This window comes from Peromyscus maniculatus, chromosome 14 (genome assembly GCF_049852395.1).
Source record: "Peromyscus maniculatus bairdii isolate BWxNUB_F1_BW_parent chromosome 14, HU_Pman_BW_mat_3.1, whole genome shotgun sequence".
Taxonomy (NCBI): Eukaryota; Metazoa; Chordata; class Mammalia; order Rodentia; family Cricetidae; genus Peromyscus; species Peromyscus maniculatus.
This window is the reverse complement of record NC_134865.1, coordinates 63,034,722-63,056,838: the sequence shown is the minus strand read 5'-3', so window position 1 is coordinate 63,056,838 and position 22,117 is coordinate 63,034,722. Positions and strand designations below refer to the sequence as shown.

The 22,117-nt window shown below is 40.8% G+C and overlaps 1 protein-coding gene across 14 annotated transcripts in view; it reads left to right on the top strand.

Moving 5' to 3' along the window:
* Window positions 1–22,117, top strand: part of Cep128 (centrosomal protein 128) — a 355,586-nt gene that overhangs the window by 2,787 nt on the left and 330,682 nt on the right. For all 14 annotated transcript variants that reach the window (XR_013044433.1, XR_013044434.1, XR_013044435.1 and 11 more), the window contains 3 exons: window positions 15,303–15,443; window positions 17,994–18,155; window positions 19,705–19,791. Coding sequence is in view for 10 of the 14 variants with exons in the window: in XM_016005823.3 (XP_015861309.1) it covers window positions 18,009–18,155; window positions 19,705–19,791 (234 nt within the window). In the remaining 4 variants the exon portion in view is untranslated. The remainder of the gene's footprint in view (window positions 1–15,302; window positions 15,444–17,993; window positions 18,156–19,704; window positions 19,792–22,117) is intronic.

Sequence of the window (22,117 nt, the reverse complement as noted above, 5' to 3'; positions counted from 1 at the left end):
GCAAGGATTTGGGAATGGCGGTTGGGGTTGGGTGGGGAGGCAAGGAGCACCCGTTTGATATTAGTATAAAATTAAAACTGAGTGGCTGTGCATGACACATTAAAAAATTTCAAATGAACAGATAAGTGGAGGTATGCTTTCACCTTTACCAAAAATAACAGAGCAGCTGTCTACTAGGCAGATGTTTGGGAACCCACTGTAGCCCAGATACTGCTTGAGGTTCTCTTTCCCAGGCATTGCGTTCAATCCTTTTTCATGCTTATCCATGTTTCTCAGATCTGTGTCAGAGGCTCTTTTACTTGGAAATTCTTAAGCCCAAAGAGTGATCTTTATTTCCAGGTCTTCCAACTCCAAATTCCCAGCCCTGCCCCTATATAAGGCCTCATGGCTGTTTGTAATTGTTCTCCAGTGGATTTGACTTACACTCAACAGTTTTGGATTGATCTCTTGAAATGTTTAAAGGATCCTACTTTTTTTTTTTTTTTTTAAACACAATGAATAGTCTATTCAAGTAAATAGTTGTAATTTGTGATTTCCATGAATTGAGTATATTCAACACAAATTGTCATTGATTATCAAAGATTTAGTGTTAAAGCTTAATTTTTGTAATAGATTCAAAATTCTGGATGAAAAAATTGCCTTTCCTTGTATTTTGATGGTGAAAAGGCACTGGCACACAGGGATTCTGAGGCCTTGTGATGAATTTCCACTCAAGATTTCTGATGTACAAAATTCTTAGAGTTAAAGAATTAAGAGTTAGAAAGACAAAAGCCCAGTAGGTTAATGTATTCCAGGAATTCTCACCGGCACGAATTGACACATTTGGAACTTCTATAAATGATATTTTAGAGTGGATTCACTATTGTGCCTTTAATAATGTTAGGGGACACCTTAGACAGGTTTGAATATAGTCATATTCTTTAGAGTCTGGTTTCCTATGTAACAATGTATTGTTAAAAGACTTCCATATAAATAATCTTACTTATAATAAGTCTACTGTCTTATTCTCCTTTTGAGACAAGGTTTGGAGTACAGCTTAGGCTGGCCTGGAACTTAGGATCCCTGCCTCAGCTTCCTGAGTGCTTGGTTTTAGGTGTGTTCCAATCTCTTGGGGCTCTGTCTTACCTGGTTTAACTGCTATCTTTGTGGCCTAGTGATTAGATGCATTTAATGTATTTCTCATCAAGGGATTTTATTGTTTCTTATAATTCTTAAATTAGATTCTCATACATACATCCTACACATAAGTTGTGTATGCACACATGTGCACACGCACACATACCCTTTTGTTTTTTTTGAGATAATTATCATAGAAGCAGAATTTCTGAGTCAAAGCGTGTATATTTACTTTACTTGTTTTGCTGAGTTATTCTTTAGAAAAGCTATTCTTATTTTTGTAGATAATACTAATACATTTTTATATATTTACTGTTGTGTGCAAATGTTGGGACATGGTACATGTGTGTAGAAGTCAGAGGACAACTTTTGGAGCTGATTTTCTTCTTCCATTGTGGGCTCCAGGGATCAAACTCAGGAGGTCAGACTTGCTTAGACAAGTGTTTTTATCTGTTGAGCCTTTATAATTAATACTTGTACACCGAATGCCCTTGTCAGCCTTGAGGGTGAGAGCTTTGCTCATCTGTCCAAAACAGATAAACAAGGACACCATTTATTGTTTCAATTTGCAATTCTCCAGTGAGATGAACTATATTTATGTGTTTGTTAGGGACATTTGTATTCTGTGAATTGCCTGTTTATGTGTCCTTTGCGACTTTTACTACTGGAGTGTTATTATTTTTGTGTGCTTTTTAAAGATCTAATTAATCCCCCAGTTCCCATATAGTGCAAATATTCTGAGTTTTTCCTTTGCTTCTGGTGTCTTGTTATGATATTTAGGAATGACTTTAAGAGACATAGTAAACTTTTATCAATATTCATCTTTCTACAATTAATATAACCCTTAGCATAAATCTGTGTACTGCTAAATGACTGGAGGATTTTGGAGAAGGCAGCATTTGTGGTTACATGAATCCATTTAGCTGATAAATATTTAGAATCTGCAGTGTGCACAGGGTTTGTCATGAAGCAGGTGTTCCTGAGTGAATGAATGAGTGCTTGTGAATGAGTAAGCTCATGCGTGAATGGGTGTGTGAATTAAAGCTGAGCTGGAGCTAGACTCTTTAGAATGAAGAGCAACAACGTGGAAGAAGTGGACTATGATTGTTACTTTAAAGGATGGATAGTCAATTTTATAGATTGAGGAAAAAGGAAAAGCTTGATGGTGGTCAGGTGAAGGCTTTCAAATGCTCAGAATGGATTTATGAGCAGCTGTTGGAATGTTGAAACTCTGGATGATGAAGTTAGGTGATGAAGAGACCATCGAATTTGGAGTTTAGAGCTTGATGGTGCAGGTAATTGAAGACTATAAGTAACTGCAAATGACCATTATAAAGTTCAAATGATTTCACAAATAACTTAGTATACTTAGGTTTTTGATCCAGTTACTAGTAAGTTTTAGTATATGCTACATTGATTTGAACTGCTGCCTTGCTTACCATATAGTATACATTAGTATTAATAGTATTCGTATTAATAGTATGTGCCTCAATCAATATTGTTTTAAGGCTCCAAATAATTAATTTAGACCCTCTGTTAATGAAATTTCTCTACTTAATAATTGCTTAACTAGTACTTGCTCTGTAAAGCTCTGTAGTTTGAACTTTGTTTCTGGATTAATCAGACAGGATAATTAAAAAAAGTCTAGTTGCAAATTAATTTGATAATGGTCTAGTACATTCCATAACTATGCAGAGTGCTGGCCTTCAACTCTATCTGAATCCATTTTGTGTTTTTTTTTTTTTTTGGTTTTTCGAGACAGGGTTTCTCTGTGTAGCTTTGTGCCTTTCCTGGAGCTCACTTGGTAGCCCAGGCTGGCCTCAAACTCACAGAGATCCGCCTGGCTCTGCCTCCCGAGTGCTGGGATTAAAGGCGTGCGCCACCACCGCCCGGCTCATTTTGTGTTTCTTTAAGAGAATATTTGAAGCTCAGTGATTTATAAAAATAATAGATTTTTTATGTGGTTCATAATTCTAGTTGTCACAGGGTCCTAACAGCATAGTCCTATGGTCTGTTACAAGTCCCTGAACCACTAACAAAGCTTTTTTTTTTTGAAGAATCTACTTTTCAGATGTGTAGTCCATGAGGTTGCACAAGACCTCCCCTTTGGGGGTGCCCTTCAGTGTTCATCCCCAAGTTCACATCATATAGAGCATTGTTTATCAACCAGTGGGTCTGGTCCCTTTTGGGGGTCACATATCAGATATCCTGCATATCAGATATTTACATTATGATTCAGAACAGTAGCAAAATTGCAGTTATGAAGTAGCAACGAAATAATTTTGTGGTTGGGGGGTGTCACCACAACCTGAAGAACTGTATTAAGGGATTGCAGCATTAGGAAGGTTGAGAGCCACTGATGTAGATCTTCCAGTGCCATTAGATTGCCAATCTTAGAGATCACGCTTCCTGCACACAAACTTTTGTGGGGCCAAAACACATACACAGCATAGCAAACCATGAGTAAAACGGTCTTTGCTGAAATTTAGAGGCTTTGTGAGTAGACAGTAAATGGCCAGTTAGAACTGCCTAGGCTGGCTGGAGGCAATTATCTGCCAAGGGAGAACAGCAGAGGGCACTGGGCCCAGAGTTGGGGTGGGGCAGAGAAGGGAGGCTTTCTAAAGGATGCTTCTTCAGAACTGACCAAGAAACAGGAGTCAAGGATGGATGGTTAGGAACACGGGCCTCTGAGAAAGGTTCAGAGAGTGAAGGGAATGTTCTAGGTGGTAGGATTGGCATAGGCATAGGCATGTTGGTGAGATGAGTGCACGAATTTGAGTAATTGAGGACGAGTTCCATTGTACAAATAGTCAAACTTTATGGGGATGTTCAATAAGTGTCTTTCTTCAGGGATGCAGCCCTAAGATTTCAGAGCTGTGAGAGGAAAGATTACCTCTGTCTGGAGACAGAAGAGTTCGTGAGATTGTATTTAGCTATGCCCGAAGCGATGAGTAGATTGAAATAAGTTGGGACAGTGGGCAGGAGGATTCTTCATGGCATTAGTGAGGGCTGGGAGAAGGGTGGCTAGCTGAGGCCTTGAATTCCTGATTCACGAACCTTGACTCCGTCATGGAGGCAATGGAAAGGAGACATCAGCAAGATGTTTTGATGGCTTAGAGAAGTACAAGATTTAGACTCCAATTTTGTTACTGTAATTTTTAAAAACAAAGTAATTGTGGGCTAGTACTTCACTCAAACTGCCCTCTCCCTTTACGGCATGAGTAAGGTTGTAATTAAACTATCTTTGCAGGATTGCAATAGGAACATGAGGAAATGCTAATGAAAATACTTTCTAAGCTCTAAAGCAGGGTGTGAATTAAAGGTAAATGGCACTGTGAGATGATTTCTTTTCTTGCAGTTTTTCTTTTTTCATTAGGAAATCAAGTAGTTTCTGTTCTTTTTAAAATTAGGGAGAAATAAAGTATGCATTGGGATGTAAAGAAATAGCATGGTTTTTTTGTTTTTATTGTTTTTCAAAACCCTGACATTATACTTTTATAATTGCTTTTCCCCCTTAAAACTTGTTAGGCTATTATGTGCTACATATAATTTGCTTGTGTGTGTGTGTGTGTGTGTGTGTGTGTGTGTAGCTGAAGTTTTTTTGGTCTTGCTTGGCCCATGGTCAGAACAAATCTCTCTCACCTGCCAGTCCTGCAGCCGCTTGGACCTAAGCAAACACACAGAGACTTATATTACTTAAACTGTTTGGCCTAATGGCTCAGGCTTCTTGCTATCTAGATCTTACATCTGAAATTAACCCATTTTTATTAATCTATAAGGTGCCACGTGGCTTGTGGCTTACCAGTACTTTACATCTTCTCATGGAGGTGGCGGCAGCAGCAGCAGCAGCATCTCTTTCCTCAGCCTTCCACTTCCCCAGCATTTTCCTCTCTCCTTGTCCCACCTATACTTCCTGCCTGGCTACTGGCCAATCAGCACTTTATTTATCAATCAATCATCTACAGCGTGTGTGTGTGTGTGTGTGTGTGTGTGTGTGTGTGTGTGTGTGTGTGTATTCTGATTTGAAAGCATCCTTTTTCCTTTTGTCACTGGAAGGGTGTCACATATATCTATGGTCTGAAGCCATCTTGTTCTCTCAAGGAAAGTTGGATTGAGAGGAAAGTTTAGCAGATAACTCTTTCAGAACCAAATCACGACAACACTTACCCAACAGTTAGCCTTTGCTTTATAACCAACAGAACCTTGGATACACACAACAATAAACATTTAATCCTCTACAGTGGGTTCCCTAAGCTGTCTCCTTAGCGTGGCTAGACTTGTTCAGTTGGCCGGGGGCAGCTGGCTCGTTTGTTGCTCTAGGCTGGAAGGCCCGGGATTTTTTTTTCTGTCCTATGTCCTCCACTTTCTAGCCTGAGGAGAGTTTCAGGAAGTAAGGTGGAAAAGCTAGGAGAGGTGTGGGAGAGCAAGGTCCAGGGAACAATCCCACTTTTCTTTAGACCACTACGGTTAAAATCCTACTGATGGCAAGGTAGGCAGCTGAGCCCACAGTCAGCAGGTAACTGCTTTTCAGGAAGGAGGGAAAGAAACGTATAAAGTGAAGATTTTGGGTGGAATTTAATGGATTAGGCCCCCCTCCCCTTTAGTTTCTTCATGTTAGTGCAAAGTCTTTCTATGTAGCTTGCTTAAAGTCAAGTAAAACTGTTTCATTCCAGTTTTTTTTTTTTTTTTTTTTTTTTTTTTTTTTTGGTTTTTTTCGAGACAGGGTTTCTCTGCGTAGCTTTGCGCCTTTCCTGGAGCTCACTTGGTAGCCCAGGCTGGCCTCGAACTCACAGAGATCCGCCTGGCTCTGCCTCCCGAGTGCTGGGATTAAAGGCGTGCGCCACCACGCCCGGTGCTCATTCCAGTTTTAAAGTCTGCAGCCGTGGATACTTCAGATGTTTGCCAGAGTCTCAGTCTTAATGTTCTGTCCACCACGGAGACAACCACTACCATGCTTTCCTTCTGGTCTGTGTGGGAACAAGCTCCCAGGCATCACTGCTGATTGATTCTTCACAGCCGGGCTGCTCATTTTCACCTGGCCAGTTGGGCTCATAAGCTTTGTCCTTTTAGTTTTCAGTTGGATTTCAGATTCAGCTAAGTGGAGCCCGTCCAGTGACGCACTGTGGGAGACAGGTGTGGTGGCGATTGGGGCAAACAGAAAGGTGTGAGTCTGCCTAGAGCGTGGTGTGTACATCCAGGCTCCTGTGGATGATCAGTCTTCAGCATTGGCAGAGCTTTGGATTTCTTCCAGAAAACTGGAAATTGGAGTTTTCAAGTGAAGTAGAAGTTTCCAGATTCATGTTTTAAAATAACATAGTTATTTCAAGCAGACATCTGTCTACGGGGTTTGTTCTGTACTCCTCCAAATTACAGTGCCTGAATTTAACAAAATGATGTCAGAAACTCAGGGGTCCGGTGGTCGTCTGTGCCAATCTTTTGTTCAACCAATCTGGGTCAGTATGGGCACATGATAGTTGTTGCCCGTTCTCTCAGAGGGTTTAATTCTGGTCTGTCATTGTGGGAATGATTGTGCTATTTACCTGTTTTTTTTTTTTTTTTTTTTTTTTTTTTGGTTTTTCGAGACAGGGTTTCTCTGTGTAGCTTTGCGCCTTTCCTGGAGCTCACTTGGTAGCCCAGGCTGGCCTCGAACTCACAGAGATCCGCCTGCCTCTGCCTCCCGAGTGCTGGGATTAAAGGCGTGCGCCACCAACGCCCGGCCACTATTTACCTGTTTTATCAGGTATAGATACAAGAATGTGATTCTGGGCTCAACACAAGTAACACAACACATTCATCTCAGGTTTGGCAGTAGCCATTGCCATTTCTCTGGAACTTTTCTGCCGTTTGGCAGATGGTTTCAGGGTATCATGGTAGCCTGGTGAACAGAGATGTTCAACTCACTGATTTCAGGAAGCAGGGGTGGAGCTGCAACAGACATAGTCCACAAGACCATTGTGTTAGCGACCTGTTTCCTCTAGTTAGGCTGTACCTCCTAAAGTGTCTAGAACCCCCCACAGAAACACTGCCAGCTGTGACCAGCCCTTCAGTGTAGGAGACTTTTTAGGGACAGGAACACTTTATATTTGAACCACAGCTGGGTTGCTGTGGTATTTGCTTTGTAGAGTGATTGTTAGGGAATTCTTAGGGTCTGGAGAGATGGCTCAGGGTTAGGAGTGCTGACTGCTCTTCAGAGCCACCCACCTGGTGGCTCACAGTTGTCTGTTAACTGTAGTTCCAATAGGTCCTATGCCCTCTTCTGGCCTCCATGAGCACTGCACACGTGGTACATAAATACAAGCAAAACATCAATACACATAAAACAAACATAAAAACCCAGAGAAAAGGGATTCTTTAAGATAGAAATAATGAATATGACAGATGCTGGTCTGGAGCAGGGAATAAGGAGGTCCACAAGATATGACCTCTGTCCTCTGGTTACAAATTTTGCCTTGCAGTGTTGACATACGGGCATATGTCATAGCTAGCTGTCCAGTGAATGGTGATTCTTATCACACCTCTGGCACTCTGATTTGTAATCATATGTTCTGATTATCAAACAGTGTTTCTCTGTTTTAGAATTCATTTTTAAAGGCTACTTCATGTTGACCTTTAATTTTAAAGCCTACTCAACAAGTTTTTCTCTTGGAGTTCTTAGGCAGGAACATAATTGTTTTTTTTCCTTACCCTAAACTTGGCTATGCCAATTTACTGGGTCATCTGGTGCTATAATTTAAGTAGCTATAGAGTAAAGAGCATTCTTCAAGACTGGAAACTAACTTCAGAGGGGGCGACAAATGTGCCACTCTAAGTCCTCAGGTGGTATTGCTCGAGACAGTGAGTGGCTTCCCTGTGTGACTCTAACCAGTAGGTGGTTCTTGTCCCCACCCCTCGCTTTCTTAGTTTTGATTGAGACAGGGTTTTTCTGTGTGGCCCAGGCGGATCTTGAACTTGCAATGAAGTGCTGGGATTATAGTCATGGGCCCCCACGATCAGTTTTATTTCTTCTGTCTTGGGCCTGCCTTGTGTTTGTATACCATATCTTTTCCAATCTGAGGCTTCTTTATCCCTTGAGCAAATATCCTTCCCAGGTAGTAATCCATCTCTTTTTTTCACACATCCAAAGAAGAACGAAAAGCGCACATATGACTGCCTCTATCCTTTACCTTTCCTTCTTTGCAGGACCTGGAGGCCTCACTTTCATGTCTTTGCTGAGACTGTTTTTAATATGCCCACTAACAGTTCCAAGGGTGCTTTGCAATCCTTTTCCTACGTGGTGATCTGTTGAACTGGTGCATCACAGTTCAGTTTTCCCTCTAAATAAGGGAAGTAGCTACCCCATAGTAAGTTCAATAGGGAGAGTTTAGCATTGAGGGGTGGCAAGCTGTGTTCCAAATTCAACCTACTCTCAGGCCAAATCAAATTGGCCCATTCTCTTACATTGTCATGTTCTTTCTTTCTTCTTCTTCTTTTTTTTTTTTTTTATAATTTTTTTATTTTAAAATTTTTTTCTTTCCTTTTACATAACAACCCCTGTTCCCCCTCCCTTCCTGTTCCTCCTAACCTATCCCTATCCCATCCTCATCCTGGCCTCATAGAGGATAAGGCTTCCCTTGGGTAGTCAACACAGGCTGGCATACCAAGTTGGGGGCAGATCTAGCCCGTTCTCACTACATCAAGGCTGAGAAGGCATGGCATCATAGGGAGTGGGCTCTAAAAAGTTTGCATACCCAGGATAAATCCTGGTCCTGTTGCTAGGGGACCCACAAACATATCAAGTCACGCAACTTGCACCCACATTCAGAAGGCCTGGTTCAGTCCCATGCAGGCTCCCCAGAGTCCATGAGCTCCCACTAGCTTGGGTCAACTATCTCTGTGGTTTTTCCCATCATGATTCTGACACCCCCCCCCCCCTTTGCTCTTATAATCCTTCCTCCCTCTCTTCAACTGAACTCTAGGATCTTGGCCAAGTACTTGGCTGTAGGTCTCTGCATCTGCTTCCATCAGTCACTGGATGTAGGTTCTATGATGACAGGGTAGATACCAATCTGAGTGCAGGGAAAGGGTTGTTCAAGCACCCTCTCCACCATTGCTATGAGTCTTAGCTGGGAACAATCTTGTGAGTTCCTGGGGTTTTCCCTAGCTGCAGATTTCTCCCCATCCCCTTACTGGTACACTCTGTCAAGATAATCTCTTTCATTGCTCTCCCTCCCTGTCTCTCCGCCAACTTGGCCATCTTGAGCCCTCATGTTCCCACCTCCCATCCCCTCCCATCTATTCCCCACTTCCAGTTTACCCAGGAGATCTTAACCCTTTCCCCTTCCTGGGGTGACCATGCATCCCTCTTAGTATCCCTCTCTTTACCTAGCTTCTCTGAGGCTGTGGACCATAGCCTGGTTATCCTTTGCTTTGCATCTAATATTCACTTATGAGTGAGTACATGCCGTGTTTGTCTTTCTGGGTCTGGGTTGCCTCACTCAGGGTGATTTTTTTTTTCTAGTTCCATCCATTTGCCTATAAATTTCATGATGACATTTTTGTTTTTACTGCTGCGTAATACTCCATTGTGTATATGTACCACAGTTTCTTTATCTATTCTTCAGTTGAAGGGCATCTGGGTTGTTTCCAGATTCTGGCTATTACAAATAACATGGCTATGAACATAGTTGAGCAAATGAAGGTTTTATTTGAGCTGAGACAGTAAAGTAATTGCAAAATTTGTGAAAATTCTTTTTCTCACTTCTTTGAAAGCTTGCTTTTTTAGAATTTGTTTACTGTGTCTCTAAGTTTTCTCCTTAGCTCTTGTTTCTTCTGTTTCATTCACCAGTTCCTTCTCTCTCCCTTTTTCAATGTTGATGTCCTTCCAGGATTCCCTGCTGTTCTCCTTCTTTTCTTACCTTATTTTTTATTTTGTGGTTTCAGCTTCTTCCATACTAACGGATCTCGAAGTTTCCCTCACAGCATGTTTCCAGGTGCCCATTAGATAGCTTCTCTGTCACTTCTTTCCACCATACACAATGATTATCCCTTCCTACCGGAGGAACTTACAATATATTCTCATACTCTTTTTCTTCAGTCATTTTTTTTTCTGTCTGTAACATCCATTATCCAGCCAACCCGCAGAACCCAGGACTCACTTTGACTCTGTTTTGCTGCCTCGTGTTTAGTTCCTCTTCTCTGTCGTTGCCTTAGCTGCTTACCTAAGAGACTGTGGTAGCCTCTCTGGAAACTTCTCTGTGGATATGCTTGTTATCATGTCACTCCTCAAGATTCTTTTCTCCTCCCTTCCAGAACTGGCATTTAAATGCTTGCTTTTAATTTAGAATTCTTTTAAATTCAAATTCTTTTAAAAAAGGATTTAAAAAATTATTTGATTATGTGTAGTTGTGTGTGGGTACGCGCACATGAACGCAGGGACCTGTGGAGGCCTGAGGCATCCTGTTCCATGGAGGTGGAGTTACAGGTTGTTGTGAGCTACTTGCTGTATGTTCTGGGAACCACGCTCAGGTCCTCTGCAAGAGCACTGAGTGCTTTTTAAGTGGTGAGCCGTTTCTCCAGCCTCAGTATTAGAATTCTTAAAAGAAAAAAATTCATCCGTCCACAACATGCAAATCCGACGATGGCAGAGCTGCCCTGGTACACGGATGGGAGCTCTGTGGGTCGGAACCCTCTCTAGTTTCTCTGAGACAGTTTGACCGCACCCCATTTCCTTGTATTAGCTGCGTGTCCTGCTTCTGCTCCATGTTGAGGGAAGGATTCTGACCTGACTCCTGTCTTACTGCTCATCTCTCTTATGTGGTATTCTTGCCAGTCTTTCTCACCAGGGACTATGACATACTTAATTTCTTCTTTGATATCTCTCTCTTGGCCATGCTGGGGATCGAACCTAGGGCTTTGTACTTGTTAGGTAAGTACTCAACCACTGAGCCACATCCCCAGCTCTCAGTGGTTTGAGACAGAGTCTTGCTGCGTTGCTCAGATAGGCCTTGGACTTTGGAGCCTCGTCTTTGTCTCCTGAATTCTGTGGTGACAGTTGTAGACTGCCATCCTTGGGTTATCTTCCATTTGCAATGTAGTAACGATTCAGTAAAGGGTGAATGAATGAGCCTGGTGTGAGTACCTCTGGCCCAGAGGCTTATGGAGTCCCTTGCTGTCCTGCATATGTGGGAACTGGCGGATAGGATGGACTGACTGTTGATTTTGATCTTGTGTAACTTTACTGGAGGTGAAGTTACAGAAGAGCATTGATGTAAAGAAAAAAGGCATACCTAACTGACAGTTGTTTGTACATGGCAACCTTGGCTGACTTGGTGACTTTTTCACCTGCAGGGTGAGCTGCACCCCCAGGTTGTACGTCTGTTGAGACAGGGAGAAGTACATTATGAAAATTGAATTTGGTTGATGATTAAGTTTAAACCACATTTCCCTGTTTAATATCAATGTCATTACCTTGAACATCTTCTTTGAGGACAGTTGCCTTGGATAGGGACAGCTGAGGCACACGGAGGCTATAGAGGCAATCACCCACTTACCATGCACTACTCAGTCTTTGTGAAATATCACCCCTGATGCTGAGTGCTTATCTTTTATGGAACAGCTTGCAAAACCTAATTGTTTTAAACTGACTCTGAGGAAAAGAGATTTGAGAATCAATAAATCACAGCTCTCATACATACAAATGGGCCTCATTTCAATGAAGACAGTCTGATGGCTCTTTAGGTCAAATAACAAAAGGGGCAGGCGGACTTGAGTTTTTAAAGGCTCGCTTCAATCCTCTTATTGCAAGGCTTGAATGCGGTCTTCTCTCTCTGGTCCCAGTGTCCAGGACTGCATATGGACGTTTGTTTAGATAGCATGAATTGACAAGGGTTCATTGCTTGCTCGGCGGTTGTATGTCTTCTTTATAAGGCTCATTAAGGCAGAAACAATGATATTTATATCTTTAAGTATCGATGTGTTGGGAGCAGCTAAATAAACTATTCTAAGAACTGTGCCAGGAGCTATTCAAACACAGCTTTCTCTACGATTTTATAGACTCTTACCCAAGGTCACCCATCTCCGTCCTCTTTTGAGACTTGGACATGCTTGCGTTTGAAAAGCAAATGCTAGTTTCTTGTTGGAGAGCAGTTTTGTTGCACAGGAAGGTGGTGGTGAGGTGCAGAAGAGTAATTCTGTTTTTCCTGAAGGACAGGCTTTTCTCACCCTCAGCCAGAATTTCGGTGACTCAGTTTCCTTAAGTTGTTCTTCACATTTGACCGTTCGTTTTTTTTTCTGCCATCGTGTATCATGGTAAAATTTCTTATAATGATGAAAATGGATTTTTCATTCAACTAAATTTTTTCCCTTTGCATTTTTAAAACAACACCGAAAACTTGCCCTGGACCCACGCAGATGTTTTTCTACTTGTGTTAGTGTTTCTTTGAGTATCAGATTGCAATATTGACTGTGTGTCACCCGGGAACCATTCTTAATTTGTCCTCCAAAGCAGTATTTGATCGCAATAAGCCATGTCTGTCCATATGCATGTTTTCACACAGGGCTTTGATATGTGTGTTCATTCTGGCTTTGGATTGTAAGCCAGTTTTTAAAATAACCGACCTTCAGCGAAACTACAAAGGGATATACAGCATGAAAAAGTTTCTTTTAGCTCACAAGTTCAGGGTAAGTGGTTCTGGAGCTGGGGTGGAATGTAGAGGCAGCCCCTGTGAACGGGGCCTCTTGCTCATCCCTCGGTGAGAGCTAATGAAGTGGTCTGACCTGGGAAGGTTCCAGGAACTAGGAGGTGAGGTCAGGAAGTTGTCAAGCATGAAAAGGAAGCAAGCACCAAGGAAAAGAGAGCTCTGAGGATGTAGGATGTTGAATTCCTTTCCATGTTGTCGGCTTCTTAGTCTGCTGTCTTTGAAGGGGGTCTTTATAGTTCTTTTGAAGTATATATTTATATTTCCTTCTGATTATTTATTAACAAGTTCATAATTGAGAATTCATAAAAGATAAGAGAATAGAAGTTTAGAAGAATACCAATTGGCAATAAACTTCTGAGAGTAAATATACTGTGGGAGAGTAATTTGTTCCCTTATTAGCCCTCCCATTCCTGTGCTTCGAAATTTACATTCTGGTAATTTTGTGTACATACCCAGAAAACAGAACATTTATTACAAAACTGAAACTCATACTTTTCCCTTGCTTTTCACTAATTTTTCTTTGGAACCAGAACCAATCTTCCTTCTTTGCTTCCTTCCTTCCTTCCTCCTCCTCCTTTTCCTCCTCTTTTTCTTCTTATTTGTGTTGTCACCCCCCCCCCCCCCCCCAGTCCATGCCTTCTCTATTGTTTCTCTTCAGATACAGGCCGGCCTCCCATGCATACCAGACCACCATGGTGTCTCAGGTTGCAGTGAGACTAGGCGCATTCTCTTCTCTTAAGGTTGAGTGAGGCAATCCGGTAGGGGAGATGGGTCCCAAAAGCAGGTAGCACAGCCAGAGAGCCCCTGCTTTCACCCTTAGGAGTCTCACCAAAGACCAAGTTACACAACTGTGACATATATGCACAAGGCCTGGGTCAGTCCCAGGAAGTCCCAGTCTCTGGTTGTCCGTTCAGTCTCTGTGAGACTCTGTGAGGTCTGTGAGCCCAAGTTAGTTGGGAAACAGAATTTTTAACGGCTGTTTGCTGTCCCATTGTAGAGTCCCATTGTATAGTAACAGCTGTCCCATTGGATGTTCTGTGTTTGAGCCATTCTCTTTTATTTTGAAATTCACATCATTTTCATTTTCTCCTTAACATACCTTCACAGTAAATATCTTTATATGCAGATTTTCAGTTGAGTTTTGTTTAGGGGTCGTTTTTGGATGTATAATTACTTGATCAAAGGTGCAAACAGTTCTTGGCAGATAGTTCCCTGTTAACAGCCAGACAGGCTGTATCAATTTGCACATTCCCATTAGACAAGTTTAGGAGTGCTTTCTCCTGAAACCCAGCTCCACAGACATTACTATGTATGGAAACAGCAGGACGGGAAGGCATCCTCTTGGTTTAATTAAAATTTTTTTTCTTGGATCTGCATATTTGTTTTCTTTTGTGACCATTCTTAGTGTATTTGTCAAGATAAGATGATTCTGACTCTTACACATTAGCTAGTTTCACCAAGGAGAAAGTTTTTTTTGGAGTAAATTGTCTTTAATGCCAGTGATCTTAAGATATAGCACACTTAAAAGCTATGTTTAAACTGTAGCATAAAATAATATATTGTTAATGATGAATACAGAGCGTATAATTGCCATTGCTTTGTGCTTTTCTCTTTGGGGTCTAGAACTGTTTTCATGGCCACTATACATCCATCCTAGCTTTAAAGAAATGTTACTAAAATAAAATCACATCATTTCCCTCCATTCCCTATCCCCTTTCCTTCTTCTAGGTCCTCTCATGTCCTGCTCACCCCACTCCCTCCCTCTCAAGTTCATGGTTTCCTCCTCTTTGCTATTGTTACACACACAGAGAGACATACAAAGACACACACAGGTGTACACACACACACACACACACACACACACACACACACCCCAGTAGCCTACTGAGTCCATTCAGTGTTGTTTGCATGTTCGTGATTTCAGTGCCGACCACTTGGTATTGGATAACCGATTGGGGGCTCCTCCCTGGGTGAAGACTACGTTTCCTAGTTTCAGCATGCCTTGTAGGGTTTTGCCTGAGTTGGCACAGGTGCGATTTCCTTTGTCTGTGTTAGCATGTCTACTGTCTACCCTTGCTTTTGACATATGTGCACACCTCTTGCCAACTTCAGTGGTGAGGGTTTTCCTCTTTCCCCATCAATTCCATGTCTAGAGAATTTTTTTTTTTTTTTTTTTTTTTGGCCCATGATAGATTATTGTCTTTTGGTAATATTGTATCGTTGGCACAAAGCTGTTTTCTGTGTTATAGCACTGAGAGTTAGGCTTCCACTCATGTTTGCTATGGGAGTCATTCTTAACCTTTTTTATCGTTAGTAATAGTGGAAGGAGGTGCCAAGTTTTATCAGCAATGAAATGATCTATTTATATAACCCTGTTCTTCTTTTAGTTCACTATTTGTGAAATTTAGGTAATAAAAAGTATGTAGAGGGTTGCCAAATGTTCATATGCTTTAGAAAAACCATGCAATTTCTCAGTACTTATCCTCTTAAATATTGATACCTCTGCAGGAGTTCCACCAGATGCAGGAGTCTGAACAGCTCTCATTGCTCAAAGTAATTGAAATTAATAGCAGAAGACTTAGAGTGCACCCGGGAAGCTCATGCCAAAAACTGATTCTATCTTATTGAAAGTATGTAATCCTAGCTGGGGTAAGTGATAGGACTTTTCCTTCTGTGTCATGTCATGGTAACAGGTAATTTAATGTTCTCTTAACTTCATCTAATTCTCCTATGATTTTCTGTTATGAGTTAAATTCACATATCCTGATCGGTCAGTTGTTAATGTATGTTAGTCATGGTGCAAAGTCATATAAAAGACTTTGAGAAACCTCTGCCAGTGTTAAAAGTATAAATGTATGGTGTAGAGTTTCCACATGAAATCATGTTGTCTGTCTTCCTTGGAGGGTTGGGGCAGACTGAGTGAGTGGAAGGTGATTTGAGAGAGTCCTGAGATTATATTTACAATATAATCTTCTAAATGTTTTATTTTAAATGTTGCAAGCGCATTCTGTTGTTTTTTGTCATTACTGATAATTAGTTCTAGGGGTGTGTCTTTGCAGCTTTACTATATTATTCTCTGTACTAACTATTTTAACCATTTTCCCAAATAGTCCACTTTGCTGGACAGTCTCCTCCATTTCTTGATGGACAGGCAGCAGAGAAAGAAGGAATACAGGAAGGGACCATACTAAAGGCATTCTCTACTCACCCATTTCCTCCGACTACTTCTTCCCTCTTAGCCTTTACCATATCCCAACAATGTCATTATGAGATTATTAAGAAATTAATCCATTAACTATTAGGTCAGAAGTCTTCATAAACTTATTGTTTCTGGAAATAATATTCCAGGCACACCCGGAACTTCTCTAATGTCCCAGGTATTTATTAATCTAATCAAATTTGCACTTAGAGTTAACCATCATGGATATCTTTGTAGGAACTTCTTTTTTATGTGTAGGGTGAGGATGGGGCGGGGACTTAAACAGTTGTCACCCAGGAAGGGCAAAGCCAAACCGTTCTTTCAGTACTATTTCTTGTTTATGTTTTCTGTTGTGGGACGGAGCCCATCATGGGCACCTTTGTGCTTATATCCAGGAGGCAAAGACCTGAGAAGCTGGTATAGGAGGAAGCTGAGGGGCATGGGCATGTGAGAGATGCATGGCATTTGCAGGGTGTTCAGTAGCTCTTTCTCAGTTTGCATTATGGATTCTTTTTCTGAAGTGGCGAAGACAGACTGTAATTTAATTTTGAAAAAAAAAAATCTAAATTTATGGCAAAGGTCCTTTATCTTCTCTAGAGACATGATTATGCACTTCAAGATGCAATAAAAAATAAAGGTCCAAAAGACCCAGAATATTCTGTCATGAAAGAAAAATTTGATCACACTGTACAGAATAAGCCAGAAAAAAATGTCTGTATAGATTTAAGGAGTATTACAGTGGTTTGTATTAACGACTGAGTTAACCCTCCATTAAACAGAAGATGAAATTATTGGAATACTACTCAATAAGCTCTTGCATTTGATCAACTTAGTTTTCTCCGGTGCTGTTTTGTTCTAAAGGTATTGGGTTTCTCTAACTTCTATTTATAATGTTCTGAAATGAGATTTTTCCTGCACAAATAATTTTTTGTATGAATCAAATAGACAAAATTGAGGTAAAGGTGGGAGAAAAGCATGTTTAGAGAATTTCCCATTGCTGAAAGGTAGGCTTTCTGTTTTGGTGGAGATGTCGAAGCCAGCATCTTCTTATAAATGTGTTATTGTAAAATTTGTGTCTGCATCACATCATTTGCTTAATGCTGCAATTTTAAATTAGGCTGTAGGAGAGTTTTCATTCTGCCACACACTGGAATTTTATTATAGTTCCTGCAGGGAATCTGCCATATTTTAATGTTTAGAGGTACTTCTTATAGCTTAGAAAGGATAACGGACTATGGTTAATAACTGAAGGATTTATTTATTTATTTTTGCATGTGTATGTGGTGTGTCGTGTGTGTGTGTGTGTGTGTGTGTGTGTGTGTGTGTGTGTGTGTGTGCATGTGAACATGTGGGGGTGTGTGCACCTGCGTGACTGTACACACAGAGGGCAGACGTTGACATCCCTTGATCGTATGCTTTCTTCAATTGCTCTGCACCTTATATTTTGAGGTAGGGGTGCTTCAACCCACAGCTTGCGAATTAGGCTAGCTAGCTAGATTGTTCTGGGGATCCTTTGCTCCCAACTACCCAGCATTACTTTGATGGTGGAGGTCAAAACTGAGTCACCTCCTTTGCTGTGTAGATCTTCAGAGGATGTTTTGTTTTGTCATGGATAGAGTGGCTGACAGCGCTGTGAAACATATATGAAAGTACTTTTTTTTTTTCAGAGCTGAGGACTGAACCCAGGGCCTTGCGCTTGCTAGGCAAGCGCTCTACCACTGAGCTAAATCCCCAACCCTGAAAGTACTTTTAATCCTGGCAGTAGAACACAAATCTTAGGAAGTGGTACTTGGAGTTGATAACTCACTGCAGATATGTGGGACTAGTTTTCTGAGTAGAGCAAGCCATGGCAGCAGCAGTACACCAGAAGTGACTTTCTCTGTTTTCTTGTGTGTCTATTTGCTGGAAGACTAACGCAGTAAATACTACCAGAAAGTAAGCAGGGGACTCCACATGTCTGTTTGTTACTTGATTGACACTGACTTGGATTTCTTTTGAAGGATTTGTATACATCAATGGCAGAATCATCCAGTGATTCAGACCACTTCCGCTATCGTAACCGATTTAGTCGATGGGCAACCAGGACAGTTCAAAGGGAAACTGGAAGTCATCCGACAGTAGATGTCACTGCGAAGGTCAACACTATAACCAGTACTTTACAGGTTAGTTTGGCAGTGTTTACGGGCTATTAAATACTCTGAGCCAAGTAATGGTATAGCCAGTATAGTGTTCTATTTTAGTACTGTAATAACTGACCCTCAGTTATTACAGGTAAGTGCATTAAAACAACCAAGTTTTTCATCTCATGGTTCTGTAGGTCAGAAGAAAGAAAATTCTGTTCCTTTTCCCTTTGTAGCTGGTCATGTATCTTGTCTTGGGATTCTCTTCCCAGTCTTCAGAGCTAGCTGTCATGGTGCATCTTCCATCTGTTGCATCTCTTTGGCTGGTTATATCCTCCTTTCTGTCTCCCTCTTCCTTTTGTTGCTGATGTTTTGTTTTCTGGTATATTAGAGTTCCAAGCCAAGGTCATGCACATGCTGTGCAGGTACTCTTGCCGCCGAGCCACAGTGTCAGACACCGTACCTCTTTTAAGGACACTTGTGATTTCATCCCGTTCCCTCAGTAATCCAGGAGAAACTCCCCTCTAAGTGTTTAGTCACAACTACACAATCCCTTTCGACATATACGTTTCATAGGCATAATTCTAGCAACTAGGACTCAGAAGTTGGTGAGGACCATTAGTCTGGTTACCATGGTGATGATACCTGAACTATCTGATAGGTTGTTGAGAGTGTTTTAGGATGCAACTGTATTTGCAAGTAAAAAATTATGGGAGTAAAAACAGTGGTGAGCACAGATGTTTAGCTTCCTGTGTACTTGTGCCCATTAGAGTTTTGGGGAAGCAGATTATCAGTGGATGACCAATAGGTATAGAGATGCCATTTTGGTTTTGAAGGAAATTTCTGATAGTGTTTGGAAGTTTGAATGGGTGCAGTATGTTCATTTCCATATGAAGAGCTTGGAAAGGTCATAGGATATGTAGTGTGGGAAACAAACCCAGAAACAGAATTCTTTCCAGCTGATTAATCCCTTGCTTTTGCCTTAGCCCATCTAAACAGGAAATTTGGCTTTGATTTGCTTTGGATTAGTATGCTTGAGGGAAAAGAGTAATTGTGGGAGGAATGATTTTATAAAAGAGTACCAACACCTATTCTTTGTAAATTCATTTAAGCTAACGTAACAATGGAATTTTAGCGTTTGACTCCTTCCTTTTCTTATACTTACACTATGCTCTTGCAGCACAGCCCCTCCTGGCCTCCAGCTTGCTGTACACATGGTCCACCCTGCTAACTCTTGATGCTCCAGATTGCTTTGCTGTAAGAACAGTGTGAAGTACAAAGCACACACATTTCTGAAGAGGATTCCTCTCAATTTGTGCTTTTGTTGCCAACTTACTGGGGGACCTTGGATAAGGACTTGTAAATTAAATACTACAGAATTTACATAAGTAAATTGTGGGTGGATTTGGAATTCTGTCAGAGTGTTGTAGTGATTTGATGTGAAATGAAGTATGTTGATATGAAGTATGTTGATATCCAAGTTACCTGGCATAAATTGTACTTTTTACAAAGTGTCTTTTCAAAACTGTTGATTTAGATTCTCTGAGAATACTAAAATTGTTTGGGATGATTGAGTATTTTCTTTCTCAAGGACACCAGCCGGAACCTGCAACAAGTGGATGAGATGCTTGGACGATATCGAGACTATAACATTGGACATGCGGGTGCTATTGAACAGGTGAGGACATTTCAGTTTACACTGTTTATTTAACCTTATGGAAATGAATATTTAGGGGAGAGGGAATATAAGGAAGACAAGTAGATAATGATGTGAATAAGCCTACATTTTAAACAGCCTTACTGTTTTCAGTTTAAATTTAGTAAAAGAACTCAGATTTACAACTTGGATTCAACTTAGCTTGAAAGATTTAGTCATAGAAGGGAGAACTCAGGACACAAACTAGGGTTGCTGAAGTTGGGCCATAAATACCACTCAGAAGGGATAGAAATTTTGAAGATTTTTTTTTAAATTTACACATTTGTTACCATTATTATTTTTTAAGATTTAATTATGTTTATGAGTCTTTTGTCTGCATGTATGTATGTGTACCACATTCATACAGGACCTGTGAAGGCTAGAAGAGGGCATCAGATCACCTGGAGCTGGAGTTCCAGCCAGTTAAGAGCCACCTGATATGGGTACTGGGAACTGAACTTAGCTTCTCTGTGATAACATCAATTACTCTTGACTCTTCAGCCCTGTGTTCATTATTTTAAAAAGTAAAACTTTCAAAGCCCCTATAAGTTCTACTCCACACAGGTAACACTTTTGGTAATTTCTTGTTTCTCATTCCAAATACTTTGTATACTTTTATGTGAATATTCCTCATTGCTTTAAAAAGTGGAACAGTACAACATATGCACATGTTTTTGTTCTGTTGCTATCCACGCAACTTTGTGTGGGTAGATCTCTATGATGGTTGGGTTTAACTGTCAACTAGATACAACTGTGATCACCTAGGAAGAGAATCTCAGTGTGGCATTGACCAGATCAGGTCAGACTGTGGGCACACCTGTGGGGTTGATTAGATCAGGTCCGACTGTAGTCATACATGTGGGATTGAATAGATTAGGTCAAACTGTGGGCACACCCATGGGATCGACTAGATCAGGTCAAACTGTGGGCACACCTATGAGGGATTTTCTTAATTGCCTTAGTTGATGTAGAAAGACCCAGCCCACTGTGAGCAGCACCAATTTATGGACTTGTTTTCCTGGACTATGCAAGGGAAGGGAAAGCAGCTGAGTGCAAGCAAGCAAATGAATTTACACCCATATGTTTTTCTCTGCTCTTGATTGTGGTTGTGATGAGACAGGCTGCTTCAAAGTCCTGCGGCTTCTTTAACTTCTATGCAATGATGTCCTATAACCTGGATTGTTATCTAAAATAAACCCTTTCTACCTAAAATCTCCCTCTCTCTCTCTCTCTCTCTCTCTCTCTCTCTCTCTCTCTCTCTCTCTCTCTCTCTCTCTCTCTCCCTCTCCCTCCTTCCCTCCCTCCCTCCTCCCTCCCTCCCTCTCCCTCCCTCTCGCCTCTCTCTCTCTCTCTCTCTCTGTGTGTGTGTGTGTGTGTGTCTCTGTCTTTCTTTGTTTGTTTTTCAGGCAGGATACTTTATCACAGCATCAGAAATAAAACTAACATATCCTCCTTTTGAACAGTTGTCTAATATTCTGTAGTACTGATGTGTCAAGTTTTTCCTTTAATATGAAGAATATAGTAGTGACTCTCTCTGTATGTGTGTTTGTAGGTATTTGTGTAATCCTGTAGGAATTCTGGAAATAAGATTGATGGGTTAAAGAATATGTATACTTATGGGTTTGCCAAATATTTCAAAAATACCATTCAATGATAAGCCAGTTTATGTTTAGTTCAGATGTGGTGTAAGAAGGAAAGATATTTCAGAATTTAAGAATGAAGTGAGCATTTCTATTAATGTTTTGCTAGATTCTCTGTTGTTTTTGAGGGAGAAGGTGTGGAAAGTAAAATATTGTTTACATTTTATATTGTATTTAAGCTTAGTGAAGGAAGTCAGATAGTCAATTAACTTATGTACCCTAACCCTAACCCATTAGGTCCTTGTGAACTTACTTGCTCACCTTTAGAAACCCAGTTAGATCTATTTCTTTTTTTTGAAGGGAGGAGCAGTACACATTGTAACAAGAAGGATTTACATTTATACAGTAATGGTTTATATATATCTGTGCTGTATCCACTGTTACATAATTCCCAAGCTGTAATTGATGACTTGCTTTCGTCTTACAAAGCAGAACTGTAGTTGTTATTATTTGCTTGTGATTGGAAGCTAACTGAGCACAAGGAAATGCATCATCTATGGTAAATGTCTGTCCTACTTTCATTTAGGAAACAAGTGTGGACATTTTTGCACCTACAGGATTTTTATGCTTTATGATGTATTTGACCTCATGTATGTTGGTAGCTCATAAGCTATTAGGTTAACTACTTTATTAGCAATAGAGTTTTCTGCTTTTTAATTTATTTGTGA